This window comes from Hyperoodon ampullatus (assembly GCF_949752795.1).
Source record: "Hyperoodon ampullatus genome assembly, chromosome: 4".
Taxonomy (NCBI): Eukaryota; Metazoa; Chordata; class Mammalia; order Artiodactyla; family Ziphiidae; genus Hyperoodon; species Hyperoodon ampullatus.
The window spans coordinates 56,934,215-56,955,587 of NC_136917.1; the positions used below are offsets into that span (position 1 = coordinate 56,934,215).

Here is a 21,373-nt window from a genome sequence, read left to right on the forward strand (position 1 = left end):
GCCATGGCTCACGGGCCCAGCCGCTCCACGGCATATGGGATCCTCCCGGACCGGGGCACGAACCCGTATCCCCTGCATTGGCAGGCGGACTCTCAACCACTGCGCCACCAGGGAGGCCCTGATCACCTTATTTTTGATAAAGGAGGCAAGAATATACAATGGAGAAAAGACAGCCTCTTCAATAAGTGGTGCTGGGAAAACTGGGTAGCCACGTGTAAAAGAATGAAATTAGAACACTCCCTAACACCATACACAAAAATAAGCTCAAAATGGATTAAAGACCTAAATGTAAGGCCAGACACTATAAAACTCTAGAGGAAAACATAGGCAGAAAACTCTATGACATAAACCACAGCAAGATTCTTTTTGACCCGCCTCCTAGAGAAATGGAAATAAAAACAAAAATAAACAAATAGGACCTAATGAATCTTAAAAGCTTTTGCACAGCAAAGGAAACCATAAACAAGACGAAAAGAGAACACTCAGAATGGGAGAAAATGTTTGCAGACAAAGCAACTGACAAAGGATTAATCTCTAAAATATACAAGCAGCTCATGCAGCTCAGTATCAAAAAATCAAACAACCCAATCCAAAAATGGGCAGAAAACCTAAACAGACATTTCTCCAAAGAAGATATACAGATTGCCGACAAACACATGAAAGGATGCTCAACATCACATATCATTAGAGAAATGCAAATCAAAACTACAATGAGGTATCACCTCACATCAGTCAGAATGGCCATCATCAAAAAATCTACAAACAGTAAATGCTGGAGAGGGTGTGGAGAAAAGGGAACCCTCTTGCACTGCTGGTGGGAATGTAAATTGATACAGCCACTATGGAGAGCAATATGGAGGTTCCTTAAAAAACTACAAATAGAACTACCATATGACCCAGCAAGCCCACTACTGGGCATATATCCTGAGAAAACCATAATTCAAAGAGTCATGTGCCACAATGTTCATTGCAGCACTATTTACAATAGCCAGGACATGGAAGCAACCTAAGTGTCCATCGACAGAGGAATGGATAAAGAAGATGTGGCACATATATACAACGGAATATTACTCAGTCATAAAAAGAAACGAAATTGAGTTATTTGTAGTGAGGTGGATGGACCTAGAGTCTGTCATACAGAGTGAAGTAAGTCAGAAAGAGAAAAATAAATACCGTATGCTAACACATATATATGGACTCAAAAAATAAAAAAAGGTTATGAAGAACCTGGGGGCAGGACAGGAATAAAGATGCAGACATAAAGAATGGACTTGAGGACATGGGGAGGAGGAAGGGTAAGCTGGGACGAAGTGAGAGAGTGGCATGGACTTATATACACTACCAAATATAAAATAGATAGCTAGTGGGAAGCAGCCAAATAGCACAGGGGGATCAGCTCAGTGCTTAGTGACCACCAAGAGGTGGGATAGGGAGGGTAGGAGGGAGACGCAAGGGGGAGGAGATATGGGGATATATGTATATGTATAGCTGATCCACTTTGTTATAAAGCAGAAACTAACACACCATTATAAAGCAATTATACTACAATAAAGATGTTAAAAAATAATAAAAAAATAAAGACGTGAGAGGGTTAGAAGTATAAAATTAAGAAATTGCTGCTGAAACTATAACTGAATGAAGATTACAAAGGATAAGTAATCAATAACTACTAGCTGTAGTAACTGTTATTGATCATTATTGAAGGATCATCTGCCCTTCCACTTTAAAGCACTTTAAAGAATACTAAAAAAGAAGTGTCTTTTATATGTAATTGGAGACATTTATGCAGCTCTCTGCCTACGTTTCAGTGTGGCAAGATCTGACTCACCTGTTGAAGACTGGGTTCTCCTTTTCTTTCAAGTAAATCTTGAGATATCAGGAGAGACTCACTTTTCTCACAGGTCTCCTGGCTGATGAGCGTGTCCGCGTAGTTGGGCTGCGGGAAGATCACGTGACTCCCCCGCGAGTCCGCGGTGAGCGAGACCTCGTGCGAATACGTCTGCAGGAAAGCCCGCACCCCGTCCACGCCCACAAAGTGGGAGGCGGGCACGCTGGCCAACCTGCTGCCTGAAGCCTGGAGCAGACGCGACATGTGCCAGCGCCGCAGTCTGAGCGCCAGCAGCACGATGATAAATGCGAGGAAGACGCAGGAGACCACGGCCACTGCCACCACTAGGTACAGCGTGAGGCCCGAGTCATTAGGGTCCGCTGAGGGCTTCAGGCTGCCTAGGTCAGTCAGGACGTCTGGGATGCTGTCAGCCACGGCCACCGTGAGTGTGACAGTGGCAGAGAGAGGGGGCTGGCCGTGGTCCTGGACCGCCACCACCAGGCTCTGCTTGAGCGCGTCTCTGTCCAGCAGAGCCCGCGCTGTGCGCACCTCGCCCGTGTGCAGCCCCACCGCGAAGAGTCCCGGCTCGCTGGCCTTGAGCAGGCGGTAGGACAGCCAGGCGTTCTGGCCTGAGTCTCTGTCCACAGCCACCACCTTGGTCACCAGGTAGCCAGGCTCTGCAGAGCGGGGTGCCAGCTCCACACCGGTGGAACCGTCGGTGGGGAGGGCGGGGTACAGAATCTCAGGTGTGTTGTCGTTCTGGTCCAGCACGAATATGCTCAGAGACACGTTACTGCTGAGTGGAGGGTCCCCGCTGTCGCTGGCTGTCACAAGTAGCTGCAGGTCTCTAACCTGTTCATAGTCAAAGGAGCGCAGAGCATACAATACACCTGTGTCAGAGTTGATAGAGACATAGGAGGAGAGAGGTGCCCCCTGCAGCTTGTCCTCAGCCAGAGAGTAAGTGACCATTGAGTTCTCATTACTATCAGGGTCATGGGCGGTCACAGAGATGATAGAAGCTCCCCTAGGATTGTTTTCTGGAATGTAGGCCAAGTAGGAAGCTTGAGGGAAGGCAGGTGGGTTGTCATTGACGTCTGCCACGTTCAGTGAGATGTGTGTTTCTGTAGACAATGGTGGAGTTCCGTGGTCAGTGGCAGTTACAGTGATGTTATATTCTGAGACTTCTTCCCTATCCAGAGTCCTGTGTGTCAACAACCGATAATAATTTCCAAAGGTCTTTTCAAGTGTGAATGGCAGATTATCTGGAATAGAACATGTGACAAGGCCATTCTCTCCTGAATCACTGTCATGCACATTGAAAAGTGCAATTACTGTGCCTGGGGAAGAAGTTTCTTGAATAGAGCTGGTGAGAGATGTAACTGTGACTTCTGGAGCATTGTCATTTACATCCAGAATTGTCACCAGTATCTTACTTCTGCCTCGGAGACCAGGCCCATCATGGGCTTCTACATCTATATCATAGAACCCAGAGTCCTCATAATCTAGATCCCCCAATATTGTTATGTCCCCAGTCAGAGAATTCAACTGGAATAGCTGGGATATTTTATCTCTTACTTTCCGGAAAGAATATGTGACTTCTCCATTGGCTCCTTCATCTGTATCAGTGGCTTTTACTGTGAGTAGCCTGGAGCCCACCGGCACGTTCTCCTGCACACTCACATGGTACTCGGGCTGAGTGAATACTGGGGCATTGTCGTTGGTATCCACAAGTGTTACATGAATCCTGGCAGTGCCAGAGTGAACCCGGTCGCCTCCGTCGAAGGCGGTGAGAACGAGATGGTGAACCGCCTGTTCCTCGCGGTCCAGGGCGCGCTCCAGCACGAGTTCAGGGTACTTAATCCCATCAGCTCCGCTTTGCACATCCAGGGAGAAGTGACCATTCGAGCTGAGCTGGTAACCCTGCAGAGAGTTTATCCCTATATCCGGATCAAAAGCTTCAGGAAGAGGAAATCTTGTCCCAGGATTTTCACTTTCAGCTACTTTTATTTCCCTTTGCTCTGCCCCAAAGTTGGGCGCGTTATCATTAACATCGATTATTTCCACTTCTACTCCAAAAATCTTCACTTTGTCCTCTAGGAGAATCTCCAGGTTTACTACACACTTTGGAGATCTGTCACAGAGCTCCTCCCGGTCTATCCTGCCCGCAGTGACCAAGCTGCCGCTTCGCGGGTTCAAAGCAAAAAGCTGCGTCCTACCTCTGGAGACGATGCGGACTCCTCGCTCCGCCAGCTCCCGGGGCTCCAGCCCCAGGTCCTTGGCGACGTTGCCCACGAAGGAGCCGTTCTCCAGCTCCTCAGGCACCGAGTAGAGGATATGTTCGGCCCGGATTTCCCACAGGGCTCCCAAGAGAACGCAGATCCCGATCAGCCGGCTGCAGTCTGGGCAATAAGGTGAAGCCGCCATTACAGCCCCGCGGCGGAATAGCTTGCTCTTGGGTGTTCCCTTGGTGGAGGCCTGAGGATCCCAAGGATCTTCAGGGTCCAAGATAATGTGCTTTCACCGTTGGATGTTGGCGCTCTCAGGGATCCAGTTCGAAGCTTTCTAAAGCCTCATAGCTTTGTAATGCAGAAATCTTGTGGTTTGTATTAATTTCCTGGTTCTTTTCTTCTCCCGATTGGTGAACAGCGACACTCAGAGTCCTAACCTGTTACTGCAGTCTATTCTTGGTAAATAAAGTATCACTTGTGTACACCATTTCTTTTCCCTATTCTATTTTCCCCAAAATGATAAAAGTCAAACACCTGCTGTTCAATTTGCAATGACAATCCAGAAGTGATCCAAAGATTCCTGTACAATAAGACTTATAAAATAATTTATTTTTTCAGAGAATTTTTTTTTGGTAAGAATTTTTCTACCTCTTTTTAAGTTTTTACATTATTTATTCTCATAGCCCAATTTCACTACTGTGTATTGCATAAGGGACATATTTATCCCTCCCAGGAACAAGGTTATACTTGAAGACTGAAAGAATAAATGGATGAAAAGACAGGTCTGGGCTCCAGTCCCAACCTATGCAGAAACAAGTATTCTCACATGGGTTGACCCTTTAGAATCTGGGGCAAATTTTCAATTCCCTTGTAAGAAAATATCTACTGTTCAAAGAGTTAGTCTTACCCCTGTGCAAGTGGGCTTGGAAAATATGATAATAGGTTTGGGAAGGACATTTGCTCATTAATTTTATATAAGAAGATTCTAGGCCACAGGTTATATCTGTGACAATCATGTTCACAGTGAGTCCTCACTCTAGAACAGCACGTTTCCTAGAGTATACACTGAAATAGTTTTTCAATGCTTAACGAATGAGTCATTAATGCAGCTGCAGAACCTAAAACAATGGGTAAATAACTGATCTTAAAAGGAAATAATAGGGCTTCCCTGGTGGTGCAGGGGTTGAGAGTCCACCTGCCGATGTAGGGGACACGGGTTCGTGCCCCGGTCCTGGAAGATCCCACATGCCGCGGAGTGGCTGGGCCCATGAGCCATGGCTGCTGAGCCTGCGCATCCAGACCCTGTGCTCCGCAATGGGAGAGGCCACAAAAGTGAGAGGCCTGCGTACCGCAAAAGAAAAAAAAAAAAAAAAGGAAATAACAAAGGTAAGAAGACAGAAAAGTTAAACTGAAGCACTGTGAAGAGGAAATGGTGTTTCAGTGATCTTTTCCACATTAGGACACATCCAGAAGGTATTATCTTACTTTTATTTATAAGTTTAGTTTTGATTTTAGAAATAACTAGTAAAAGGAAATATTTTAGTAATTGTATATAATCATTGCATGTTTCATAGTTTTCTTATTCATGAATACTTAGAGTAATTTACTAATCTGAGAAAACTTGAAATAAAGCAGCAAGTACTCAGTTCTTTAGATTATTACTCACATAATAATTAGTTTCTAGAAATTACTCATAAATTTTGACCAGACACAGAAGTCCATTAACTATTCAGAGTTTTAAAATTCTCAGAGTGGAGAATAAATTAAAGGTATTTTTCACAATCCTCAAAAGACTCACAAATTGCTGGGGATTGGGAGGTAAAATAAAATATTTTGAAAAAAATTGACTCACTTCTCAGAAACCTATACTAAAAAAAGTAATACGGAAAAGGCTCTGCATACAAAAAATTTTTGATACATTCCTTACTATACTAGTGACAAAGTAGAAAGGGTATAAAAATAAATTATTTAAGAATAGTCAAGAAAATTATTCTTGACAGATGTTGAAGTGGGAAAAAAGACCCAAAGTTAGTGATTCAAATGTAAAACCTGGCAGTCTTTGCTGCATGTGATAAGGCACAAAAGTGCTAAGAGAATTCTTGGAAGGCTATATTAAAATACACATCGCAGAAAAAAAGATAAACAACTAGAATGTATTTGATGAAGATGAACATTAACTTAGGCAGAAAGAACTGTCAATACATTTACAATCTTGAAAAAAAGGAGTATTACACATCAGCTAATTAAGGGCAGTGCTATTACTAAGGGTGGTGACATCCAAGAAAAAGCTATCTTTAGCAGGATTTGTTGACCATATAGAAATGCCAAGAGTGCAAATTGAGTAGTAATTAGGTAACTGCCAAGACTACTGAGCAATCAAGGGACCAATCTCCACCCATTCAATATACCTCCTCTCCCACTACCACCACTAGAACAATGAACAAGGACCAAAAATAATGATGCACTATCGAGAATAAAATACAATAATAAAATTTAAGTAAGTCTGCAAAAACTCACGTGATGAGAAAAAGAGGAATCATAAGAGATTTGGGGGTCTTCATTACTGGCACATATACCCATAGAAGGATCTTCACCTAGGAGATCCGGAGGGGTAGCTGTTTCCGGGGTCACTTTGTGAAAATTAAATTTCACAATTTAAATCGCACAATTGAATGCGAGGCAACACACAGTTTGTAGGACTAGAGCAATATTCCCTCACTGTAGTTGGGGGGAACCCTCCGTCCAGACTTGGAACTCAGACTAGGCTTAAAGCAGCTCCAGGCAGCGGGGCTGGAGGAGCGTCGAAGGTGTAGGGCGACCGCCAGAATCACTGCCAGGAGGAAGAGCACCGAGATCAAGGCCAAGGCCACCACCAGGTAAAACTGCAGCTCAGCTTGGGGGTCAGTGGGCTCAGAGTGGTCACTGAGGTCCGGCAGCGCCTCCTGCAGGTTGTCCGCGAAAACCAGGAGCAGCGTGGCGGTGGCCGAGAGGGGCGGCTGTCCCCCATCGCGCACAGCAACCAGCAGGCGCTGGCGGGCCGCGTTCCTGTCGCCCAGGGCCCGCGCCGTGCGCACCTCGCCCGTGCGCAGCCCCACGCTGAACAGTCCGGGCTCGCTGGCCTGCAGCACGTGGTAGGCCAGCCAGGCGTTGTGTCCAGAGTCGGCGTCCACCGCCACCACCTTGGTGACCAGGTAGCCGGGCTGCGTGGCGCGCGACACCGTGTCGAAGAGCGCCGAGCCGTCGGGCCCCAGCACCGGGTACAGCACCCTGGGCGCGTTGTCGTTGCGGTCGCCCACCAGCACGCGCAGGCTCACGTCGGCGCTGAGCGCGGGTGAGCCGTGGTCGCGGGCCTGCAGCATCAGCTCGAAGGCGCGCAGCTGCTCGTGGTCGAAGGCGCGCTGCGCGAACACCACGCCGCTCTGCGCGCTCACGGACACGCAGGACGACAGTGCGCGCGGCTCCAGGTCGCTGGCCAGGATGGAGTAGGAGACGTGGCCGTTGGGCCCCAAGTCTGGATCTGAAGCGCTAACTTGGGCGATGAAGTCGCGGTGGGGGGGGTTGTTTTCTGGCACGTGGACCACGTAGGAGGCCTGGTGGAAAACTGGAGCGTTGTCGTTGACATCGCGGATGTGTAGGGTGATGCTTGTACTGGAGGAGAGGGGAGTCTTGCCCTTGTCGGTGGCTGTGATGGTGACATTGTACTCTGCCCTCTGCTCTCGGTCTAGGGCACCGTCAATCACTAGCTTGTAATAATTCTTGGAGGTGGATTCTAATTTGAAGGAAACTCCTTCCTGAATATAGCATGTCACCATACCATTTTGCCCAGAATCCTGGTCTCGCACTTTAATGAGGGCTATTACGGTTCCAAGGTCTGAGCCCTCGGGAATCTGGCTAGAGAAGGACATTAATGTCACCTCTGGAGCACTGTCATTCTCATCAACAATTCCAATCTGAACATTACAGTGAGCTTTGTGTACCCCTCCATCCTTAGCTTCTACACCCAACAAATACCTACTTGTCTCTTCAAAGTCTAATGTACCATTGGTTGTGATGTCACCAGAATTTGGATAGAGAAGGAAGAGGAGGCTGGTACTTGTTGGGGCACTGAGGAAGACATGGGTGATTTCTGCATTAATGCCCTCGTCCTGGTCAGTAGCCATCACTCACAGCACGGAGGTTCCCCGGGGCACATTTTCTTGGAGGCTAACCCTGTAAGTGTCCTGGCTGAACACAGGAGCATTATTGTTGGCATTGGTGACCTGTATCCAGATCTGGGTAGTGCCGCTTAAAGGAGGGTCCCCACCATCCATGGCAGTCAGGATTAAGTGGTGGGAGCTCTGCTGTTCTCTGTCCAGAGATTTTTCCATCAGTAATTCTGGGTATTTACTTCCATCGGGACTTTCCTTTGTTGACAGAGAGAAGTGCTCATTGTGGCTGATGGAATATATCTTCAGTGAGTTACTTTCTACATCTGCATCTTGTGCAGAATCCAGAGGGAATTTTACCCCTGGTAAGGCTGACTCGCAGATTTCCAAGTCAATGCCGTTTGCAATGACACTTGGTGCATTGTCATTAATATCTTGAATTGCAACACTCACATGGAAAATAGTCATTGGGTTTTCAGCGACCGTTTCAAATTCTAGTGCACACTCAGATTTCCTTCCGCAAATCTTCTCTCGATCTATCCTACCGCTCACTAGCAAATCCCCATTCTCTGCGCTCACACTGAAAAACTCCTCTGCACTAATCCACAGTTTTCGAGCTGGCAGCTCCTGGACACTGAGCCTCAGATCTTTGGCCAGGTTCCCCACCCTCGAGCCCTTGGCCAGTTCCTCTGAAACTGAGTACTGGATCTCCTGGGAGATTGCCCTCCACAACAAAGACAGCAGGAAGAGAAGCAGTACCTGACCTCTCATTGTTTCAGCTTTTCTGGAGCTCCTAAGCATTTCTTGAACTCTCTGGGAAGCTGCTCTTCAAGATGTCTCTGGGATGTTTAAAAAAATCAATGACAGCTCCCTGGACTTTTGTGATTTGAGGGTAGGACTTATTTGTTAGGCGCTTGAGGTTGCACAGGAGGTGCGTCTGTGTTCCGATGTGCACAGGACAAACAGGAAAACACTCTGCCCTTCACTCCTGCAGAACTGAGAACCCTTATGTTCCCTTTGGTCAACAGTAGCACCCAGAGGTTGTCTGAGAAAACTGTATATTGCCCAACTATTTATTCCTCAAACTGTAAGCTCTTGAACCTATATATCTTGTCTTTTTACTTGTTGGAAAGAACAAACTATTCAAATTTTCCCTTTATATCTGATATTTTCTAGCTTTTCATAATTTTTGAAGTGTTGCCATCATTTTATTCTTCTTTCTTCATTAAATATTTTTCATAAGGCATATACAGCTTTTTTTTCAGTTTTGGGGGCAGAAATATCTTCAGTGATTCCACTGTATTTATAAACACCGGCATGACTAGTACGGATGTAACCAATTAGGTTACTGGTAGTGGATAAAAAGGTCTAATCTTTGCAAAAAAAGGAGTGAGTCAAAGCCCTAGACTTATTTTAATATATTGCTCATCATTTTAAAACATAGATAATCTTCCCATTAAGTACAGAGGAGCCTGATATTTTGTTAAAGAGACCAGTCTAGTATTTGAGCACACACGTTTTTATAAAACTGAATCCTGTGTAAGTTTATTTATTTCTTTGAAATCAGTGATTCTTTACTATATGACTGTATACACAAATACCCCTTAATGCCAATTCTCAGCTCCAGTAAATTTATACCATTAATAAGTGTAATGAGTTTGATTTGACCACTGGTAAATCTTGGAGAGGAATTGAGAGTTCTTAGACACTCCATTTTGAAACTTACCTGTAACCATTGAACCAGTCTTGGGTAACTAAAACAAACACCTTTATTTCAAATGCACTACCAAATTAAATACAAACTCAACAATTTATTCTGTTATTTTGCAGTGCTAATCCATACCCCTCTTACATTCCAGTCAAGACAGATTATTATCTGTTTTCTGAAGACATCGTTTCCCTTGTTTTCCCTACTTCATGCCTTTATACTTTCTGTTCCTTTTATTATAAACCCTCCTCCCTTTTTATTGTAATGAAGTCTTGCCTATCCTTTAAAAATCCTTTTTAGTTAAAATGGGATGTCTGAGACTTCTTATAATCCATACAAGTAGATGCCTTTGTACTCTGTGCATTTTCCCAGGGTATATGTAGGCTATGGTTTTTTTAAAAAATTATTTATTTATTTATTTATTTTTGGATGCATTGGGTCTTCATTGCTGTGCGCGGGCTTTCTCTAGTTGCCGAGAGTGTGGGCTACTCTTCGCCGCGGTGCGTGGGCTTCTCATTGTGGAGCACGGGCTCTAGAGTGCAGGCTCAGTAGTTGTGGCACCAGGCTTAGTTGCTCCACGGCATGTGGGATCTTCCCGGACCAGGGCTCGAACCCGTGTCCCGTGCATTGGCAGGTGGATTCTTAACGACTGAGCCACCTAGGCTATGTTTTATATGAAATTCTTAGAAAATTCTCTTTGAACATATAAAGTTCCCCTGACGCTAGCCATTTATTTTTTTTCTCATTACAAGGAAAGGTATATTAATATTGTAAACATTTTTCCTAAAAAATATTCCAAAGGTAATGTGCCTGTTTTCTGTGATGCATTTGCAGGCTTGAGTGAGAATATACACTTTTCTGCTTTCAGTTATTTTGTTCAGGCCCTTTTGTCTCACACTTTTGACTGTACCTTTTCCTAACACACTGAAGGAGAGCTGTATTCCTTTCTTTGAGACCTAATGAAATCTATTTTGGCCTAATTTTGGATGACTCTCTGGTGTGATTTTATGGGTGAAAATAATTTCATAAAGTTCAAAATGGGCCAACAATTTCTAGCCCAAGAAAGTTGTAGGACTCCTATTCCATTGTTGAAGTGGATGGTCTGGAAACCTCTCATAAAGGTCAAGACATATCTCCTTACATTTTAAAATCCTTCCCAAAGGACAAGACCTGCCACTCTAAGGCGCATAACAGTTTAGGCAATTGAGCTTCCCACCTTCAGAGAAAAGGCTGAAATCCATATGGATACACACACACACACACACACACACTTTAAGTATACAAAGCAGGGACTACATGCCAGGTAAAAGAATTTTACCTATGTCTATGTTTTTTACCCAATCATTTTTACGTCATCAGGATGAAATGAGTTTGGTCTGTCTTGGAAGGAGTTAAGCATCATATCATTATAGCCTAAAGTACCATATATATATGTGTTTATATATATAATATATATATATATATATATATATATATGCCTGTTTACCAGGATAGATTAGGTAGGTTGGAGTGACAAACTTCATCACAGTGATTTAAAATGAAAAAAGTCTACTTATCACAGGTATACAGATCAATGTTGAGTCAACCATAGGGCTCTTCTGTCACTGTAGTTATTCAAGGACCCAGATAGATGGCACAGTCACAATTTCAAAGAGTAAGTTAGAAATATGGTAATTCTTACAATGGCAACTAGAACTTCGTTTGGGAAGAGATTCACATACGTCCATTTACAATGTATTGGTCAGAACTATTTACTAGGCCCACTCAGCCATACCAGATCAGGAAGTGCATCCCCATCACAATCCCAGAAGAAGAGAGGAACATATATTTAAACAAAAGGATCAATGACGACCACATTGCTTTATTTTCAAATAAATGTGTGTTAAAGCTTTATAATAACCACACTGGCATTAACTGTTCTTTATAAAGTTCAAAAAGAAATAAGCTCACCTGAAGTTGCTTGGGATCTCCTTTCATTTCAAGTAAATCTTGAGCTATCAGGAGAGGTTCACTTTTCTCACAGCTCTCCTGGCTGATGAGCGTGTCTGCGTAGTTGGGCTGCGGGAAGATCAAGTGACTCCTCCGGGAGTCCGCGGTGAGCGAGACCTCGTGGGAATAGGTCTGCAGGAAAGCCCGCACCCCGTCCACGCCCACAAAGTGAGAGGCGGGTACGCCCGCTGGTACACCTCCCGAAGCTTGCAGCACATGTGATCTGTGCCAGCACTGCAGTCTGAGCGCCAGCAGCACGACGACAAAGGCCAGGAAGATGCAGGACACCGCGGCCAGTGCCACCACCAGGTACAGTGTGAGGCCTGAGTCATCAGGGTCTGCTGAGGGCTTGAGGCTTCCCAGTTCGGCCAGGACGTCTGGGATGCTGTCAGCCACGGCCACTGTGAGAGTGACTGTGGCGGAGAGAGGGGGCTGGCCGTGGTCCTGGACCGCCACCACCAGGCTCTGCTTGAGCACATCTCTATCCAGCAGGGCCCGCGTTGTGCGTACCTCGCCCGTGTGCAGCCCCACTGCGAAGAGTCCCGGCTCGCTGGCCTTGAGGAGGTGGTAGGACAGCCAGGCGTTCTGACCCGAGTCTCTGTCCACAGCCACCACCTTGGTCACCAGGTAGCCGGGCTCTGCAGAGCGGGGTGCCAGCTCTACACCTGTGGAACCATCGGTGGGGAGGGTGGGGTATAGGATTTCAGGTGCATTGTCATTCTGGTCCAGCACGAGTATGCTTAGAGACACGTTGCTGCTGAGTGGAGGGTCCCCGCTGTCACTGGCTGTCACCAATAGTTCCAGGTGTCTAACCTGCTCATAGTCGAAGGAGCGCAAGGCATACAGGACTCCGGTGTCTGAGTTTATGGAGATGTAGGTGGAGAGAGGCGCCCCCTGGAAGGCATCCTCAGTCAGTGCATAGGTGATGTGGGCGTTCTCCATGCTGTCTGGGTCCTGGGCGGTCACAGAGAAGATGGAGGCTCCCCTGGGGTTGTTTTCAGGAATGTAGGCAGAATAGGAGGCATGAGTGAAAGCAGGTGGGTTGTCATTGATGTCCGCCACATGCAGGGTGATGTGTGTGTCTGTGGACAGCGGCGGACTTCCCCAATCTGTAGCTCTCAGAGTGATGTTATATTCGGACACCTGTTCACGGTCCAGGCATCTGGCTGTCACTAAGCGGTAATATCGGTTTATTGATTTTTCTAAATTAAATGGCATATTTCCCAGAACAAAAACTGTGACTTGCCCATTTTGCCCAGAATCCCGATCATGCACGTTGATAAGGGCAATTTCCCTTCCAGCAGTAGCCTCTTCTGGGACTGATCCTGTGAGAGAAGTAATCGTAATTTCCGGGGCATTGTCATTCACATCCAGAACTGTGACCAGAATCTTAGCTCTTGAAAGGAGACCTAGTCCATCTTGTGCTTCAATTTTAATTTCATAGAAAGTAGCATCCTCATAATCTAGGCTTTGTGATATTGATAAATCCCCAGTCACTGAGTTGAGATAAAAAATCTGAGCGATTCTCCCAGGCATTTTATCTAGTACATAGGATACTTGAGCATTAAATCCCTCGTCAGGGTCAGTGGCATTCACCGTGAGCAGCCAGGTGCCTACCGGCAAGTTCTCCTGAACACTTACTCGATACTCAGGCTGAGTAAATACGGGTGGATTGTCATTTGCATCCAGCACTATCACTTGGATGCACAAGTTGCTAGAATGAACAGGGTCGCCACCATCAGAAGCAATTAGGACAAGCTGGTGAACTTTCTTTTCCTCACGGTCAAGAGCCTGCTGCAGCACCAGCTCTGGGTACTTGGCCCCATCAGAGACATTCTTCACAGACAGGGAGAAGTAGTCATTGGGACTGAGCTGGTAGTTCAGCAGAGAGTTCATGCCCACATCTGGGTCAAATGCAGTCTTAAGTGGAAATCGAGTTCCAGGAACCGTTAGTTCACTAATTTTTATTTCCAATTCCTCTGTTAGAAAATCAGGAGCATTGTCATTAAGGTCTTTAATTTCTATTTCTACTTCAAAAATTTTCAGTTTGTCTTCAACCAGGATGTTAAAACTCACCAGACACCGCGCGCTCTGAGCGCAGAGCTCCTCCCGGTCTATCCTGCCCGCAGTGACCAAGCTGCCGCTTCGCGGGTTCAGAGCAAAGAGCTGCGTCCTACCTCTGGAGACGATGCGGACTCCGCGCTCCGCCAGCTCCTGGGGCTCCAGCCCCAGGTCCTTGGCGATGTTGCCCACGAAGGAGCCTTTCTCCAGCTCCTCTGGCACCGAATAGCGGATCTGCCCGCATCCGGTCTTGCACAGCGTCCCCAGAAGCGCGTACAGCAGGGCCAGTCCTCCGCCATTTCTGAATCTCAGGTAATTGGTCATTTCCTTTTTGGTGAATTATTTTCTCTGAATTGGGTACCAATTTCTCACGACGGTCTTCAGTCTTATTTTCTCAAGGAACTAACCCTTTCGTGGGCCTAATTAATAGGTTACGGAGCTGGGTGACTGAAAGGGTGAGCTTTGGAGCAGCCTCGGATCTTGTAAGTGTGATTTGCTGGTTCTTTGCTCTTCGGAAACAAGGAAATGGATTAGCTCTTCAGTGGCGTTTTCCTCCTTGAGTGGTGAACAGCGACGCTCAGAGGCATAACCGTTTACTGCACCCTCTTAGACAAACCCAAGCCAGACTTTCTGTTTCTCAGCACCTGAAATTCTTTTTATCAGAGGTAATGGGATCAGTTTTTATTTCACATAACGGAATCGCTATATGTTAAAGGATGTGACTTCAAGTTATCTTCCTTGGGAAGCCATGAGCTAATCTTAAGATCACTAATATTGCTTCAAACATGCTGAAGTTACTGTTTTGAAATGTTCAGACAAAGTTTAAGAACCTCACAGAAATATCAGCCATATTTATAGGGCATGCCTCTTGAAATTTGTCCTTGATAGCCTGACATCTTGGTTTCAATATTTTCCAGTTAACCCATTCATTAAACACACATATAATTAAGTGTACGACAAAACCTAGGGATTTAAGGTGAACAATATGAACACAGCCACTTCCTTCACAGAGTTATAAGGATATAAAAGCAAACAAGGAATTACAGTGCATTGAGATAATTACCATAATGGGAGAAGCCAAGGGCAATGGGAGGGCCTCCAACCTGGCCTTGGAGGTTAGCAAAGGCTTCCCCAAGAAACATGAGAGGAGTGGATCAGGGATAAGGCCTGGATGTGAGAGAGGAGAGCATGGGAATGCCTAGATGTGAGAGAGAAACCACAGAACTTCAGGGTACTGAAAGTAGTCCACTTTGCCTAAATCTAGAGTATGAAGATGTTTTTAAGGACAGAAAAACTGAAGCTAGTAGAGATAAAGTATTGTTTTATATGCCAGAAACCCTTTTCCTGTATTTGTTTTCCTCTCCAAGCACAGAAATAGGAATTCATTTGTCACTTCAATCATGATGCATTATATACCTATGTATAAGGCATTTATTTTCAGGAAGAGTTACTATAAGCACTAAAAGGAACTTTGTATTCAATTTTCCTCAGTTCATACTTTATTTACCTGCAAAATGTTATGACATGTTATTCCACAGTGAGTTCCAACTTTATCTCAAAGAATATTATGTAACAGTAGTAAGACAATGGAATGCATTGTTTCAGATCAATTCTCCCTCCAATGCCCTTAAACAATAAAGAATCACAGCACCTTAAAGAATGACAATACCATTATATACATGACTTAGTTAGTACATGATTATTTCCAAATAAAAGATGATCCCATTTATATATAATATTAGTATATTTTTCGTTCTCTGTTATTAAATATATAACTAACACACTAAAAGCCAACATGGGAAGAGGAATGGGGAAGGAAAACTTGGTTGTAAGGGGGACTTATGTTGGTTGAGGAATTGGAAACATTTTTAACAGCTGCTGTGAGTAGGAAATTTTGAGAAATGTAAAAGGAGAACCTTTAGGGGCAATAATTTGATATGGTCTCTGAATCCCTTGAGGATATATATTATTTTTAAAGATAAAAAGGCAATGTGGTTTGCACATATGAGAAAAAATAAAAGTAACAGGGCGGGGGACATCCCTGCCAGCGCAGTGGTTAAGAATACACCTGCCAATGCAGGGGACACGGTTTGAGCCCTGGTCTGGAAAGATTCCACATGCCACGGAGCAACTAAGCCCGTGTGCCACAACTACTGAGCCTGAGCTCTAGAGCCCACGAGCCACAACTACTGAAGCCCGTGCACCTAGAGCCCATGCTCTGCAACAAGTGAAGCCACTGCAATGAGAAGCCCACGCACCACAATGAAGAGTAGCCCCTGCTTGCTGCAACTAGAGAAAGCCTGCGTGCAGCAACGAAGACCCAACGTAGCCAAAAATAAATAAATAAATTTATTTTAAAAAAAGTAACACGGAACAGAAACATCTTCACTGTTATACAAACCATGTATTATAGAGCAAATGATAACTCAATCACTTCTTAAAGGAACACAGAGCTACTTTAGAGGCTAATGAGATTTTTAACTAAACAGAGATTCCATGACATACCCTCCTGAAACACGGTGAAGCATATATATTTCTAAATTTGCATCTTTTAATAAGGAAGATCATGCAAATCAAGAAAAATGAAGAATCTCACTGCCAAACTGAAGGAAAAATATTAAGACTGAGTGAGAAGAAAACAACTAACTAAAGTATTTCATTATTCATAAACAAGTATAAATAAACATAAAAGCCTTAAAATTTAAAGGAGGGAGGCATCTGGGGAAACATAAAAGTCAACATTTATATTTCTAAGAAAGAAAGAATTGTTAATCCAGGTGCATGAGATGGTTTCCTCAGGGATGAGAAAGAAGTATGAGAAGCCAGACACGCCAGTTCCTCAGGCAGTGCTCTTTTGATAACCTAAATATCACCTTCACTTACTAACTCCTGATTTATACTCATGACGCAATGATTCTAGCTCCTCTTCCTGTTTACACTGTGTGAACACTTAGAACTAGAAAGAAATAGTTCACCAGGACTAATTTCCTAAAAATTGAATATATCCGCAAAGAAATATGGGAAATAGAAAAGGTATGGTAAACTGTGGAGACAGCTAAGTAATTAGGTAAATTTATTTCTTTTAGCAAAGTAGCTCACAGGTATATTGTGAAGAGAATTTACCTGAGAAAAAGTTTCTTCTTTGTCTTCAGGTATAAGTTGAGGTTCTGAAAGAAAATCCTTTTTCTCACAGCTCTCCTGGCTGATGAGCGTGTCTGCGTAGTTGGGCTGAGGGAAGATCACGTGACTCCCCCGCGAGTCCGCGGTGAGCCAGGCCTCGTGGGAATAGGCCTGCAGGAAAGCCCGCACCCCGTCCACGCCCACAAAGTGAGAGGCGGGCACACCCGCTAACCCGCCTCCTGAAGCCTGGAGCAGGCGCGACGTGTGCCAGCGCCTCAGCCTGAGAGCCAGCAGCACAATGACAAAGGCGAGGAAGACGCAGGACACCGCGGCCACCGCCACCACCAGGTAGAGTGTGAGACCTGAGTCGTCAGGGTTGGCAGAGGTCCTGATGCTGCCCAAGTCGGCCAGGGCCTCGGGGATGCTGTCCGCCACTGCCACGGTGAGCGTGACCGTGGCCGAAAGAGGGGGCTGGCCGTGGTCCTGGACCGCCACCACCAGGCTCTGCTTGAGCGCATCTCTGTCCAGCAGGGCCCTCGCTGTGCGCACTTCGCCCGTGTGCAGCCCCACCGCGAAGAGTCCTGGCTCGCTGGCCTTGAGCAGGTGGTAGGACAGCCAGGCGTTCTGGCCCGAGTCTCTGTCCACGGCCACCACCTTGGTCACCAGGTAGCCGGGCTCTGCAGAGCGGGGTGCCAGCTCTACACCCGTGGAAGCGTCGGTAGGGAGGGCGGGGTACAGAATTTCCGGCATGTTGTCGTTCTGGTCCAGCACGAATATGCTCAGTGACACATTGCTGCTGAGCGGTGGGTTCCCACTGTCATGCGCTGTTACCCACAACTGCAGTTCATGGAATTGCTCATAGTCAAAGGAACGCAGCGCGTAGAGGATGCCGGTGTCAGAGTTGATGGAGATGTAGGAGGACAGAGGTGCCCCCTGAATGATGTCCTCAGCCAAGTTATAGGTTACATGGGCGTTGTCATCACTGTCGGGGTCATGGGCCGTCATGGAAAAGATGGAGGCACCTCTGGGGTTGTTTTCTGGAATGTAGGCAGAGTAGGATGTGTGGGGAAAGGTGGGAGGGTTGTCATTGATGTCTGCCACCTGCAGCAAAATGTGGGCATCTGTGGACAGAGATGGGTTCCCTCCATCTTTAGCGATCACAGTGATGTTGTATAAGGAAAACTGTTCCCTGTCAAGGACTCTGGTTGTAACCAGTCGGTGGTAATTGTCCACTGACCTTTCTAATTTGAAAGGAAGTTTCTCTGGGAGTGAACATGTGATAAATGCATTCTGCCCAGAGTCTCTGTCATGTACATTGAAAAGCGCAATTATGGTTCCTGGAGGAGAGTCTTCAGGAACCGAACTGGTAGCAGACGTCATGTAAAATTCTGGGGGATTGTCATTCACGTCGAGAACAGTGACAATGACCTTCGTTCTGGTCAGAAGGCCTGGACCATCCTGAGCTTCAATATCAATTTCATGGAATTTGGCATCCTCATAATCTAGGCTTTTTATGATCGTTATTTCTCCAGATGATGACTTAAGCTCAAATACCTCTGAGGTTTCTTCAGGATTTTTCTCCAGAAAATATGCCACTTGAGCGTTGTATCCCTCATCTGCATCAGTGGCGGTCACTGTGAGTATCCGGGTGCCTACGGGCGTATTCTCTGGAACATTTACGTGGTACGCGGGCTGTGTAAAAACAGGCGCGTTGTCGTTCACATCCAGGACCATCACGCGGATGCGGGAGGTGCCAGATCTGACAGGGTCGCCCCCGTCCAAAGCCACAAGAACGAGATGGTGAACGGCCTCTTCCTCACGGTCAAGGGCGCGTTCCAGCACCAGCTCCGGATACTTATTCCCATCTTTTCCGCTTCGCACGTCCAGGGAGAAGTGGTCATTTGAATTAAGTTCGTACCTTTGGAGGGTGTTCTCTCCGACGTCTGCATCATGCGAGCTCTTCAGAGGGATCCGGAATCCTGGCGTAGTCGTTTCACTGATTTTTAGCTCCAGTTCCTCTACTACAAAGCGAGGTGCATTATCGTTAATATCTGTTATTTCCACCTCTACTGAATAAATACTCAATTTATCTTCCCGGAGTATGTTGAAACTCAGCAGACACCGCGCGCTCTGAGCGCAGAGCTCCTCCCGGTCTATCCTGCCTGCGGTGACCAAGCTGCCGCTTCGCGGGTTCAGAGCAAAGAGCTGTGTCCTACCTCTGGAGACGATGCGGACCCGCGCTCCGCCAACTCCTGAGGCTCCAGCCCCAAGTCCTTAGCGATGTTGCCCACGAATGAGCCCTTTTCGATCTCTTCTGGCACAGAATAGCGCATCTGCCCAGCTCCAGCCTCCCACAGGGTCGCCAAAAGAAGGCACAGCAGGACAAGCCTTCCGCGGTTTGGCAAATTTAGCAGAGCCGCCATTTCTTGAGCTGCAGTCCTTTCTCCCAGGCAACTTCCAGCATCCAGGGCGGGATTCCAATCTTTATTCCTCAGGGTCTGAGGTGACCAGCATTCACGGGACCCAGGTAACTGTGGAGAGAAGTAGTGGGCTGCTGGACTTAATTTTTTTGCTGTCCCGAAGCTTGCGGGCCAAACGCCCAGCCCTTTGTGTTAATGAGAGCCGTAATGTTGGAGTGGATGTCTCACAGGCTTACTTCTTAGGTGGTCAACAGCGACGCCCAGAGGCCTAAGTAATTTCTGCACTCTTTCAGGTAAACCAAGTTATTATTTGTTGCCCCTGTGACTTTCAAGTTGTTGTGAAGAATCTTACAGTTCTAAGATACCTTAGAAGTAGCTGTTTCAAGTCAGGAGTCCTTTTTTTCAGAATGAATAAGAATGGTGTGAATGAATGTGACCTTGATAGTAGTTGCAAGGAAAGTATCATTGAACGCTGGAGGCATTAATCAAGGCAGCCTCTGCCCTTAGGCCAAACATCTTCAACCTCTTATTTTATATTCAGAGACAATAAGATTAATCTAAAAACATTAGCTACATTATATTCTAATGTTATATATTTTAAATTTCTGTGCTTAATGGCTTAGTATTGAACTTCAAAACCTGTATTTTTTCCCCAAAACCTGTATTTAAATTATTGAATTTTCGGACATTTAATTGGGTGACTACCCAATTAAGGCCTGACACTTTGCCTGATTGATGCTGGAGACAGAAATAGTGCACCTGATGAACACAGTCCCTGTTCTCAGGAAGCTTACAGGATAAGGGAGGACATAGTAAAGTAAACAGAATATTATAATAGAGTATGGTAACTGTTATGATGGTTGGAAACCCTGGGCAATGTGAGAATACATAGGAAGGGTATCCAGCCTAGATTTGGGGGTCAGGAGAGACTTTTCCAGGACAAGATTGAAGCTGGATCCTAAAGGGTATGACTGGATCAAGAAAGAGGCTGGAGTAGTGTTCTAGAACCTTAGTACAAATTCTTGGAGGTGAGAGGCAGCACGAACATTAAGGAAACTGAAGGTGGTTTGTTTCTTGTTCTTTTCAAGATTGTTAGGGCTACTTGAGGTCCCCTGACACTCCATGTGAATTTTAGGATGGATTTTTTTCTATTTGTACAAAAAAAAGGAATTGGGATTTTGATAGGGATTGCACTGAATCTGTAGATTGCTTTGGGTAGTTCTATAAGTTTTTGATAGATACTCTTTATCAGGTTAAGGATGTTTCCTTAAATTTCCAGTTTGCTAAAAGATTTTAATGTGTTGAATGTTCTCAAGACCTTTATTATGCCTCTATTGAAATGAACATATGGCTTTTTATCTTCAATCCCCTAATATGAAGTTTTATATTATTAGATTTTCTTATATTGAAATATTCTTGCATCCCTAAGTAATAAACCCCATTTAGTCATAAGCTATAAATATTACATATATAGTAGATAGGATTTTGAATCAACATTCTTGAGCGAGATTGCACAGTTATGGTCTCATTTCAGTCTTTTTGCCTTTTGGCTTCTTCCCCATTGAACTTTTTTCATTTTTAACCCATTCCTCTGGGAACCCTGATGAAATATTTATTGGAAACAATTGAAATTAACTCACCATGTTTTCTAGTAGAGCCTCTAGTTTGTTTTTTAAAAGTTTTTCTTCAACATTGTTTTGATACTTTTGAGTCTCATTAAATAACTGCTCGACATCCCTTATTGTAGTTCTCTAAAGATTTGTTTCTTTGTCTTTGACAACATCTGGTTTTACTCTGTATATCATTTCCCACTCATGCTTCTTGCTTCGTATTAAGCTGTTTTATTTTTTCCTAGTCTTACTTGCTTTTCCTTC

The 21,373-nt window shown here is 45.2% G+C and overlaps 4 protein-coding genes across 4 annotated transcripts; all 4 read right to left on the bottom strand.

Moving 5' to 3' along the window:
* Positions 1 to 1,804: 1,804 nt before the first annotated feature.
* On the bottom strand, positions 1,805 to 4,330 carry LOC307051399 (protocadherin gamma-A4; the record flags this gene model as incomplete). Its single annotated transcript, XM_079701717.1, has 1 exon — positions 1,805 to 4,330. Exon 1 carries the CDS (start codon positions 4,250 to 4,252, stop codon positions 1,805 to 1,807), a length of 2,448 nt encoding a protein of 815 aa, XP_079557843.1. The 5' UTR covers positions 4,253 to 4,330.
* A 2,219-nt stretch (positions 4,331 to 6,549) lies between these two features.
* On the bottom strand, positions 6,550 to 8,972 carry LOC307051215 (protocadherin gamma-B1-like; the record flags this gene model as incomplete). The annotated part of the gene is given in 4 exon segments (XM_079701547.1): positions 6,550 to 6,708; positions 6,711 to 6,755; positions 6,759 to 8,219; positions 8,223 to 8,972. Coding segments are annotated over 4 exon segments (2,415 nt in total).
* A 2,778-nt stretch (positions 8,973 to 11,750) lies between these two features.
* On the bottom strand, positions 11,751 to 14,283 carry LOC307051216 (protocadherin gamma-A3-like; the record flags this gene model as incomplete). Its single annotated transcript, XM_079701548.1, is given in 2 exon segments — positions 11,751 to 11,819; positions 11,821 to 14,283. Coding segments are annotated over 2 exon segments (2,532 nt in total).
* Positions 14,284 to 17,022: 2,739 nt separating this feature from the next.
* LOC307051387 (protocadherin gamma-A2-like) lies at positions 17,023 to 19,502 on the bottom strand (the record flags this gene model as incomplete). The annotated part of the gene is given in 2 exon segments (XM_079701702.1): positions 17,023 to 19,313; positions 19,316 to 19,502. Coding segments are annotated over 2 exon segments (2,478 nt in total).
* Between the last annotated feature and the right edge of the window lie 1,871 nt (positions 19,503 to 21,373).